This window comes from Doryrhamphus excisus, chromosome 10 (assembly GCF_030265055.1).
Source record: "Doryrhamphus excisus isolate RoL2022-K1 chromosome 10, RoL_Dexc_1.0, whole genome shotgun sequence".
In the NCBI taxonomy this organism is placed as follows: Eukaryota; Metazoa; Chordata; class Actinopteri; order Syngnathiformes; family Syngnathidae; genus Doryrhamphus; species Doryrhamphus excisus.
The window spans coordinates 18,720,014-18,732,125 of record NC_080475.1 but is presented as its reverse complement, the minus strand read 5'-3'; the positions used below and the strand labels follow the sequence as shown (position 1 = coordinate 18,732,125).

General features: G+C 41.2%; 1 protein-coding gene and 1 non-coding gene across 4 annotated transcripts; one reads left to right on the top strand and one right to left on the bottom strand.

Annotated features, from left to right (window-relative positions):
* Positions 1-4,018: 4,018 nt before the first annotated feature.
* Positions 4,019-4,385, bottom strand: LOC131137748 (small Cajal body-specific RNA 2). Its single transcript, XR_009131972.1, has one exon. It is a non-coding gene; the product is annotated as a small Cajal body-specific RNA 2 (non-coding RNA).
* Positions 4,386-4,522: 137 nt separating this feature from the next.
* On the top strand, positions 4,523-11,702 carry zgc:195245 (uncharacterized protein LOC565483 homolog). 3 transcript variants are annotated; one of them, XM_058085564.1, is made up of 6 exons: positions 4,523-4,883; positions 5,012-5,141; positions 7,068-7,095; positions 10,103-10,247; positions 10,323-10,467; positions 11,261-11,702. In XM_058085564.1, the coding sequence occupies exons 2-6, from the start codon at positions 5,103-5,105 to the stop codon at positions 11,360-11,362; spliced, it is 459 nt and encodes a 152-aa protein (XP_057941547.1). In that variant the 5' UTR covers positions 4,523-4,883; positions 5,012-5,102; the 3' UTR covers positions 11,363-11,702. The 3 variants fall into 3 exon arrangements, with proteins under 3 accessions (XP_057941547.1, XP_057941548.1, XP_057941549.1); XM_058085565.1 differs by lacking the exons at positions 4,523-4,883; positions 5,012-5,141 and adding an exon at positions 6,278-6,494 and having other exon boundaries at positions 11,261-11,699; XM_058085566.1 differs by lacking the exons at positions 4,523-4,883; positions 5,012-5,141; positions 7,068-7,095 and adding an exon at positions 7,103-8,082 and having other exon boundaries at positions 11,261-11,701.
* Positions 11,703-12,112: the final 410 nt, after the last annotated feature.

The following is a 12,112-nucleotide window of genomic DNA, read 5'->3' as shown; positions in this document are numbered from 1 at the left end:
TATACGAAGGAGGCTCCTCCTCCAGCCGCGAACCAGCCTTCCTCACACTTCCTGGTTGTGTCACATGGTCTCATGTTACCCTGACGTCCTGACAGAATCACATCTGCCTTCAATCGCGAGTTAAGAAAGTAACATAACTAAAGTGAAGGCGAAGCAACAAAATTTACGTTGCAAAGCAAAGTTATTTGTTTCTTTAAATGTATGTTTCACTTGGCATACTACACACCAGTAATATTCGTAAGTTCTTTATTTACTTTTTGGTTACTTGTGTACAACACTCCGATCAGCAACAACACAAATGACATGGCAGTGGAGACGATCCATGTACACCCCCTGGATGGATGATGTAGATGACAATGGAGACATGCACCAGTCCACATGATGTCCCAGTGACATCTTTGTTGATGGAACATAGCAATACCATGCAGGCCATCCATTTTCTGTGCCGCTTATCCTCACTACGGTCGCAGAGCCTATCGCAGCTAACCACTTGTACACCGTGTGGCCCACCATGCACTCATACTCTGAGATTTGAAATACAGGTTTTATATAAGTTTACTGTATTTTCATTCATGTCTATGAATAATGTCTTATAATTGTACTTGGAAATATCACCTACATCTACTTTGTATTTCATTCTGCCTAATTATTGACTGTATTCAAGTACAGTATTTCAAAGGCAGAATATCCTCCTATTCCCCAGTCTTAGCAATTAATACAGAAGATGAAAACCACAAGAGCATTCATTTCAGCAACATATTTATTCATTGACATTCTTTACTGGTACATATTGTTTACAGTTGCTTTACTGTATGTGCTTATGAGCTCATGCATTTCCTCCATGACTGCTCTAATGACAGAAACAAGATCACATGAACACATTCATAAAAGTTAACCCACACAATTTTGTTCAAAGTAGCAAATAAGGATTACAAAGGGGCTCAACTGCTTACAGACAGTAGGCAGCGAAAAAAGGAGTTACTAGGCAGAGAGACAAAAGGTCAGGAGTAGTGCTTGCTGAGTGATGCTTGCCCATCACTCAGCTATATAAACCCCTCGGGCTTAAACATTAAAATATGGAGAGAGAAGATATATGGAGCCAGCCAGAAAGAGGAAAATTTATCATGTGTGGGAACACTTTGACTTGATCAGTAAGCCAAATCCAACACTATTAAGAGATGGTATGTTTGCATTTCAAATCCTGTATTTTTACTGTTTCTCATTGTTATTGAGAGGAGAAGTGCTTATTGGGATACAATAATAACACCTCATCCATGTTCAGGCATTAACGTGCCTTTCACGAACATGAAGATGAAACTGGCCCTTTACCCGTCCATGGTAAGGTTAATAGTACTACATTATAATATTAATATATTACAGTAATACTAACGCAACTTATTGTGCAAATGAAAGAGCACACATTTTTATCAGCCACAAAAAAACAAGAGACGATGAGGCCCTTGTTGACATGGAAGATAAAGCATAGTGGGGATGTATAAAAAATAGGAATTGCCTCAAACCAAAAATTAAGAAAAAATTATTATTGAATAAAAATAACTGAAATCTCCCATATTCTGTCCAAGTTACACAAGCACCTTCCCTGAGCCCATGGCAGCTAGGTGACATAAAATCAAATGAACCAAAATGAAGCGTGTAATGTGCAGGCAGGATGAGGCATCACAAATGACCAGACGGGAACAATGCAAGTGGAGCGGTATATGAAGGCCTAATGGCTGATGGGCAACTGGTGTGCAGACCAGGAGAACAAGGCAGGAGTCCGCTGCAGCACAGAGAAGAGACAACATGGGGCAGCAGAACAAAACTAGTGCAGATCATGATAGAATTTGCCAAATGTTCATAATATGAAGTGTTAGGTATTTACATAACGCTAGTTTGATGAAAGTCAAATCTTTCCACTTTGTGAAAAATATATTACTTTACATTCAAACACTGTACCTCAAACTCTGCTTACACAATACTTATTAATTCATCAATACTTACGCTTGATTCTGTGAGCTTTGCACCGTAATGACTTTTTTTTTTTTTTAAAGGGCTGAACGGAAGCACCCAAAGAATGTTGGGATATGGTGGGCCACCAAGGTTGGTTGGAATGCAGACTTCTCAAAGTTGAAGGAGGACACATCCGTTGGCCGCATTTGGGGGGGAACCTTCATTGACTTTCAAATTTGGACATCGTGCTGCCTACAAATGCACACTTTTAGGATGCGGACCGGAATCAAACACAGCCATAGTCTCCTTGTTGGTAACTTTAAAGGACACGGATTGTGAACAGTCAGCTGCACTCTTAACTGTTTAAATAGTTATTCTTCGACTAAAATAACCACTTTCGCTATTTATACATTCTCAAATTAAACTTTGTGTTTGAATGGCTTTATTACTTGGAATTTCCATTATTCCTATTCATTCAGGCTACCGCCTGCCCGAAGGCAAACACTATTCCAAATTTATGGTGCTTCTCAAATTCAAGGACGGACATGACATTATAGGAAATCGGGACCAATGGCCATCACTCCATTTCTTTATGAGAGGATAGGTGAAATTAAGAGGGCAAACATGCACACTGATGGAGACTTAATGTATGTTCCAGGGTCAACGGGAGAGGGCACTAAAACTAGCAAATTTGTAAAAGAAATTGCTGCAGGTAAAAAATTAGGAACCAGGAAAGTAAGTCAGGAAAGAGTTGTCGTCTATGGAATGCAGGTGGAGGACAATCTACAAAGAATGGAGTGTATTAAATCTAAAGCGAGTAAAAACGGAGAGCGGGAGAAAAAGGACAGTGTCAGTGCTGGTAGAGTTTCTAGTTCTAAGTTCTACCTAAATATGGAATAATAGGGTGCATGAGCTATTGGTGAGATTGTATGTACCGCCACCGCTGTGTTGCCATAGATGCCAGAAGTAGTATATGGACATCCATCGCAGCATATCGCAAAGGGACGCAGATGTGAGGAGAACACGATATGGTACATGTGGTGTATGCGTGAAAGAGAAATGTGTGAACTGTGGTGGAGCATAGTGTTATTGTCGAGCCCTGAAGCGTGCTAGCCAAAGGTGAAGAATATGCATTTGCAAGGGAATGGAGAGGGTCACCCAGTAAAAAGCCTTCTCTTCCCAACAAGGAAACCGGAAATAAGCAAGAGAGATAATTTATCTAAAAGCCACCAGACTTAGTAAGAGTATATATGTATGTGTAACCCTTTCCGCTCGATGGCGTGGCTGCTGCACCTCCGTGGCTCTGCGTTGTGTGTTTTTATTGGGTGTGGTGGACGGAGATTCCCACTTCCCATACAGGAGACAGCACTTCATACAGGAAACAGAACTGTTAATTGAATAAACTACTCGCCATTATGACATTACAGACAATACTCTGTAAAAATATAAGGATAGCAAATAAACGATTGACACAAAACAATCATATGAGGCCGCGGAACTGAAGTTCAGACAGCAAACAAATGGTAGATAGTCACGGAGAAAGGCAACCAAGAGGGGCCAAAAGAACAGAACGTGCGGCAGACAAACCACAGTGACCCCTGCTGGCACAATTAAGCCACTGGCTACAAATGTATTTATTTTGGATATGGTCTACGGTACACGGTCTATCCGATAGACCGTATGCTGCAAGACATATCTTTCACATCCGGAGGGTGGCGGTAGTGCACCGGTCGGTGTCTGCATCCGCCGTTAAACGACAATGAAGAAGAAAAATGGACAGACATTATTTTTTTAATTGGGTTTATTTCAGCCAATGTCATTTTAAATATTGCACTATATGCCGATTGAGATCGTATCAAGCCCAACTAACCTGCGAGTCACGAACAAAAGGACAATAAGTTAATACCCGACTGGGATTTGCTAGCTATAAGCTTGCCAGCGGTGATGTGTTTTAAACCGGAAGCCCTACAGCATGCAGAATGCAGTGATCCATATAAATGTATTGCTGTGTTCCATCATCTGTGGCAAAGCTCTGGGCTTCTCTTGCGGCTCTGCCCTTTCGTTGCGGTTAGATCAGAATCGCCTCTTTACTCAGTGTTCGTTGTGAAGTTTGGAAATAACCAACACACTCCGAACTAGTATATCTGATCAATTCATCACCTCTTACCACAACTAAAAGCGTGGAGGCCGCGAATGTTGAAGTCCTGCCTTGCCGCCCATTGCCACGGAGGCTAGCGAGCCGTTTTCCTATCACTTCTGGTCGCAGTCGGCCAAAACTCCGACCAGATCAAATAAGATCAGCGTGTAGTTTTTTTTCAAATAATGAACACTCACACCGCATTCACACAGCATTCGTCCACCATGCTCTCAAACGCAGTCAAAGACACACAAGCACGACTCACCCACCGCCTCAGGCCATTCATACTGAAATGGTCGAACAGAGATTCCGGGTTGGAATATAGCTGAGCCGCGTTGCATTGTGGGACAGCGCAACCAACCGTGGTGAAACTTTAATACGAAGTCGTCCTCTTGTGGCTGAATAGTGTAATGTCGCTTCCACCAGGACGAGGCCGGTAACTATGGAGATACGTAAACGCCAGCCTAGACTCGGGCTAAATGGCCTCAATGCGGCAGGTAGAACATGTCGGATGCGCGGCGCAATGCGAAGAAGCTTCTAAAAGCCACGCAGATACGTCAGTACACAGGAGGGGACGTCTCATTTAGAGAGCCATACCAGTTTCCTCCTCATCTTGGAGTGACGAGAGACAAATTCTGCCTTCAGTTTCCTTTTCTGACGTATTGAAGTTTCTCTGCCCGAGCCACTAAGGAGCTGAGAGGTTCCAAGGTTTGGAGGCCTGCAACCAGATGGTAGGGGACGACTGAGAGGGAGACAATGTCAGCTCATCCATGACGTGTTTGTGGTGAAGGACAAGGTATGCTCACCATTATTAGGTTACAATAGCAGGCCCAAATGAGCATATACATAATTCAAGCATGCAAGCGATTGGTCTTTGTGTACATTGTTGTGATCAGTCTAAGCGACTTCATGTCTTCTGTTCAGGTACTGCCCCCTCAACAGGTTGGAGATAAAGCTGTGGAATCCTTGGTAAGACACTCAGCCCCAAGGATTCGTGCGGCAGTCAAGTTGACAGATGTCAAGTCATTGGCGGCTACCGGCTGCAATGTCGAAGGTGGGCAACGACTCTGCTGCATCAATGTACAACACCCTGTAATCACGACTGATATCTTAATGTCATCCACTGATGCGGCTCCTGCATCCCGTGTGCAGCGTAGCAAAGGAAGTAACAATGCAAGCTAGAACACACACCAAATAATATTCATTCATTTTCTACCGCTTATCCTCACGTGGGCCGCAGGGGTGCTGGAGCCTATCCCAGCTGTCTTCGGGCTGGATTGGTGGCCAGCCAATCACAGGGCACATATAGACAAACAACCATTCCCACCCACATTCATACCTGTGGCCAATTAACCTAGCATGTTTTTGGAAGTCGGAGTCCCCAGAGAAAACCAATGCACGGGGAGAACATGCAAACTCCATAACAGAGATGCCCGAGGGTGGAATCTTACTGTGAGGCCCCACGCTAACCACTCCTGCGCCGTGCAGCCCACACCAAACAATAGTTATACTGTATTCCAAAGGTGGCCAATGACTTGACTGCTGCAAGTTCTCCTACAGGAACAGTTAGCATGTGCTCCCATTTTACATCCATGTGTCCTGTGATGACTGGTGACCAATCCTGGGTGGACTCAGCCTCTAGAGTCGAGACCAATGTTCATTGTCATGTCTATAGAGGGCAACCATCAACACTCCAAGGCCTCTGCATCGCTGTTCCATGTAGTTGTTGAAGTAAAAACCAATATTAAAAAATGCTGTATGCACAAATGTGTTCACTCCACCATAGGTGATATATCATGTTACACATATCGGTATCGGCTGATATTGCTGGTATGGCTCTTGATATATTCAGAAATAGAGAGTTGGACAATATTGGCATATCGGTTTTCAGCAACAAAAAAAAAAATATTTATTTGGGTTTTAAAGATGATACATAAAGATGAAATCGTTTTTTATAATGGTGGAGGACATTTATGATGTGCAAATGGCCTTTTGTATTTTGTCGGTGTACACTGTACACAGTCACATATCGTATATGGAGGACTATGCCTGCAAGTTGCCTCTCTTAATGGACTCTCTGGTCGTAATAGTGCGCTCCTATATTGGTTTAAGCTGCATTTGTGTCCACAGCAATTAACTAATCTATCGTTCTGCGCTCTAAGGGGGTAGTGAGGTAATCTTGAATGGTGTAATAAGATTTGAGCGTCTACTACCACTGAGGTGAGGTGACACTTCTGAGTCAACATCAACATGCTAGACTCGACACACTAAGAAGAATCTGACAGCGAAGACATGAAGTGGGGTGGTGGCATTATAATTTTTTACTAGAATGGACTAAAAAGGAGGAAAGACTGGAACAAAAGAGACAAGCTCCATCTGTACCATGGATGAAGCCAGTGCAAGCAAAGTGAGTAGTGGCATACTGTAGATGCTCACCTTTGGGGGGAGGGGGCATCTTTGGGATGGTTAGCTGTTTAGCTTCAGGTCGTCCATCAATTCTTGGTACTTGGTTTGCCTTCTCACAGAGATATTATGCAAGGTTTTTTTTCCATATTGTACACAATTAAATGTAACATATCACTTTGTGCCCCCTCCGGCTAGTTGGTATATCCCTTTTGTTGTTCATCTGATATATAGCCCATCCAATCCAATATTTGGGCAAAAAAACAGCATATTATAGTTCTGCTTCACATTTGGCTTTTCCTGTCAGGGGTCACCACAGCAATCTCATGACTGGTTCTGGCTTAGTTGTTACACCAGATGGCCTTCCCGACGCCACGCTGTCTGAGAATTGTAACCATACTGTCTGCTATGAACGGCACAAGTGTGTACCATTGGCCTGCTCGGGATTTGTTTGAACAAAAGAGCATATCCTATTTATTCAAATACTTTGTTATGTTACTGTGTGGAAATGATTTTACTAACATGGATTCTCCTGCTTTTTTTCTCTTGCACACGTCCTAACTGTGATAAATAACAGAAAAACGGATATGGACATTACAAAAAAGGTACCTGTAGTCACAAATACAAATTTACTGTAAAGATAGCAATGAAATGTTTATTAAATGAATTTATTTATGATTATTTAAACATCACGTGGTACAAAATACATGCTTGACACATTTTACTGAAAAATTCCAATTCGGTTGCCATTGTTATCTGTAGCTGACTAATAATGGAATATATATTTTACTATACTTAGTGATACTTCATGACTTTAGCATCATATTGAGAAAGTGTTCATGCTACTTTATTCAGTAAACAATTAGAATGTAAATGTGTGTGTATGTATGTATGTATGTATGTATGTATGTATGTATGTATGTATGTATGTATGTATGTATGTATGTATGTATGTATGTATGTATGTATGTATGTATGTATGTATGTATGTATGTATGTATGTATGTATGTATGTATGTATGTATATATATATATATATATATTGGGGCTGTCAATTGATTAAAATATTTGATCGTGATTGATCACATTAATCGCATAGTTAACTCACAATTAATCATATTTCATCCCAGATAGAAATAAGTTTATTAATAAATAAGTGTCAGCTCCAAATAAGATTAGTTTATTTATCATACTGGTTTTAAATTCTAAATGCTTGTTAGTAAAAAGCCTATTTAGGAACATTCAATGCACCTTTCCTTCATGAAATGTACAAATGAAAATAGTCATAATAATAATTTATCCAAATTGCAAACCTGTCATGTCGTTACATTTCTCTTTTAAAACACATTAAAATACCTAGAAATTCATCATTATATTACAGTAAAATTATTTTATTACAATACTGTAACTATTTCCACGTTTTTTTTAATGTTTGATGCGATTTGTCCTACTTTTTCGACGGTCATTGAACGCAGCGACGGACTTCTCCGATGCCCAGAGGGCTGTATGGATGTATTTGGATGTATTTTACCCCTATTTCTTTCAACTTATACTCCCTCCCGAATGCTGATACTATGTGGGAATGCGTAAAGGTAAGATTTGATGACTTTGAGTGCATCGTTGTGGTAGTTCCATGCTAAATGGCTAACTCTAGCAAAACACTGGACTTCAGCCACGGTCATCACATTGACAGCTCGTCAATAGCAGCTGGAAGTCCAATTTAGCTGGCAGATGTGAAAAGCACTGGTTAGTTGGGCCACTCTTATGCCAAGGTAGCACTGTATATGACAATAAAAACAATACCTGCACTGCTCCAGTCTCTGGCAGGCCATGGAATCCGTGATAAGTCAAACACAGCGACAGTAGATACAAATAACTTTGGTCTTGCAACAAGAGCCATCTGCCAGGTCTTTGAAGCTAACTTTACCAATCTAAATACTCTTTTCTTTCTCCGTTTCCCATCAATATTTGTTCCAGCTTGTGGCTTCAACCAAACTACGGTGGGGGCAGAGGGTCAAACAGGAGGAGTGCATGTTAATCACGCGTCAAAAAAATTGCTGCTGTTAAAGGAAACTTCCTACCATGTCATTAACGCGTTACCTTTGACAGCCCAAATATATATATGTATATATATATATGCATATATATCTTTTTCAGAGGCAGACATGGATAAAAATGCATATTTCTATTCTAGTATGCATACAGTGGTGTGAAAATCAGACTAATTAAAGCAAAGAACTGGTTGGGGTGGTCATTAGTAGAAACAACTGTAATTATTCATTCATTCATTCTTAATTTTCTACCGCTTATCCTCACGAGGGTCACGGGGGGTGCTGGTGCCTATCCCAGCTGTCTTCGAGCGAGAGGCCTGGTCCAATCACAGGGCACATATAGACAAACAACCATTCCCACCACGCTCACCAACTGCAGTTATGTGTGTTGTCATTCAGCTACATTGGAGGCTTTTCCAGTGCGAACCACCTTTTCAAGGTTATGCCACAGCATCTCGGTATGATTCAGGTCAGGACTTTGACGAGGCTACTCCAAAATCTTTTTGTTTGGTTTCACCTTGAGGTCACAAACAGATGGCCGGACTTTCTCCTTCAAAATGTTATGGTAACCAGCAGAATTTGTGGTTCCATTTATAAGCAAGTCTTCAAGGTTCTGAAGCAGCAAAACAGCCCCAGACCATCACACTACCACCACCATATTATGATGTACTTTTTCTGAATTGCTGTGTTACTTTTCACGCAGATGTAATGAGACATCACCATCCCAAAAGCTCAACTTCTGTCTCGTCAGACAAAAGTACTTTCTCAAAGGTCTCGGGGATCATCAAGATTCCTGGCCAAATTGAGACAAGCTTTAACGTTCTTTTTGTTCAGCAGTGGTTTTGGTCCTGGAACTCTGCAATGCAGGCCTTTTGCCCAGTGTCCTCCTTGTGGTGGAGTCATGAACACTGATCTTCATTGAAGCAAGTGAGGCCTGCAGTTCCTTGGATGTGGGGTCTTTTGTGACATCTTGGATGAGTTGTCACTGCACTCTTGGGATAGTATTGGTTGGCTGGCCACTGCTGGGAAGGTTCACCACTGCCTCCTTGTTTTAGCCATTTGTGGGTAATGGCTCTCACTGTGGTTTTTGCTGGAGTCCCAAGGCTCTAGAAATGGCTTTATAACCTTCTCCACAATGATATATCTCAATTAATGTCAGTTAAGTCATGTTGACACAGGGCCATTTAGGTTTGGATGGTTTTCTCCTTTAATTATAAAAGTTTAATTTCTTTCAATCGTGTTGTCATTGACTAATATTTAAATGTTTGATGATGTGAAACATTAAAGTGAGACAAAAAAGGAAGTCAGGAAGGGGCATTTTTCACACCACTGTATACAGTATATGTATATATACAGTATACTTATACAATATATACTGTACATATACAGTATATACAGTATATTTATATGTCTATATACAGTATATACTGTATATGTATGCAGTATATGTCTATATACAGTACACATATACAGTATATGTCTATATAGAGTATACTGTATATACTGTATATATGTGTGCTATGACAAGGATACAGTATATCAGTTTGTTTTCCATTCTTAGACACCTCAGTGTGTCATACCAAGACACACAGTCAATCCTCAGTGGAGGGCAGCAATGATGTTCTTACCAGAAAACGGAATGGTTTATCTGTGGAGGCCCCCACCTACCAGAACCTGCATCGGGAGCTCCTTCTCAGCCATAAACAGTAATAGACACCAGACACCGTTATAGGCCTGATCTGTTTCAGTTTGCACTGAGATGTGTTGCTCTGGGTGTGCAGGGGCCTGCTGTTGGAGGAGAAGCCTGAATTGAAGCGTGTGTTGGAGCAACGCCGGCTGGAGCTGCACAAGGAACAGGAGATGGCTCAGCGACAGCCCTCGGACCTGGAGACGGAGCTCCGCAAGAGACAACAAAAGCTTAAAGAGGTCAGGCGAGACAAGACACACATATATTCCTTTAAAGGGGAACTGTACTTCTTGGAATGTTGCCCATCATTCCCAATTATGTGAAACATGAACACATATTTCTTTCCCTTTTCTGTGCATGATAACTAAAGACACCAAGTTCATAAGACACAGCTACTTAGAGGTTTAAGGCTAAACAAAAAGCTTAAAAAAACACAAGAGTGTTCCATTTCCATAACTGGCCAGTAACCAAGCTACAGCGATATTGTTATCAAAGCAGCTAACACAGAGTATCACAACACCTCGCTAAACGATAAAACATTGTAAGGGTTTGTTCTTTAGAGGGCTTTGTAGTCGAAATAGGAGTATCCCAATGTCATTCATTGTAGGCTACCTGAAATTAACTTATTTTGATAAAGCACAAAAAAGGGAAAGACATATGTGTTCCTGTTTCACATAAGGATTGGGAGTGATGGGCAATATTCCAATAAAGTGCAGTGCCCTTGTAAAAAGTAATAAACATCCCAAACCATTTTTGTACAGCTTGTTTAGCAGTATTTATAATATTGATTCTCCACAAGTAAACATACGGTACAGTACATACAAGATCATTGTGTCTTGCATATAGTCAAGCATGGTGGTGCACGAGTGCTACCAACATTGGGGAGCTGCAGTTCACTGAGGGACATGCATGTTTTAGGAATGTAGGAGAAATGTCCAGTCATAAACGTGTGTCCCATGGTACTGTAAAGGCTGTGTTAATCATTCTCTGTATAAACATGCGGACTAATAGCAAAATGCTCTTTCTTGCCAGTATGAGCAGGAGGCCATCAGGCAGAAAGAGAGCGAACAGAAAATACCAGAGTTTGTTCGTGTGAAGGACAACTTGAGACGCACACAGATGTCGGAACAGTGAGACCCCAAAAGTCACCCCGCCCCCGATGACTGCATTTTGTTAGTGTGTATTGATTATGTATTCTACCAACGCATAGCAACATAAGTGTTTTTCACTGTTCTCTTTGTGTTGATTATGGAATACAGGGGGACGTATCGCAACGTTTTTTTACTGTCATGATGCTGTATTATTTATTCTTTCAATCATATCATCTCCGTTCTCCTATAAGACATCTCCAGGATGTTTTGGGTCCCCAGTGTAACAAATGGAATAGCTCCTGTCCTGACTTTTAGTGTGCAGTTTAATAAAGCTGTTGATTTGCAGAGAATGACGTGATGTTTTATTGGACACTATTGGACGGGCTTGGGTATTGATTTGCATGCAGCCTTCCCCCTAAGTCCGTGTGCCTCTTTCCCAAGGATAGCACTCTTGGTTTAATTAGCTGATCTTTTCATTCCTTCATGGGATGAGAGTGAAAAAGAAGGCCATCTGGAGGAGGTCTTTCAGGCTTTACAGATTGGTAATACCCATGGGTCCAGTTAAGGCGCTGTAGACCTTTGGGGAGAATGACTGAAACACTAGACCGCCAGATGTAGGATTAGCGTATTTATAGTGTATTTGGTCTGTAAAAATGAATCAGCAATTTAAAAAATGCCTTGAAATGATTGTCGAAAGTGTGATTACTATAATAAAGTATAGATCATTTCTATATCTCAAACACCTGAAAATCCCAAACATAATGAACTTCTCAAATGAATAGCTGAATGTGTT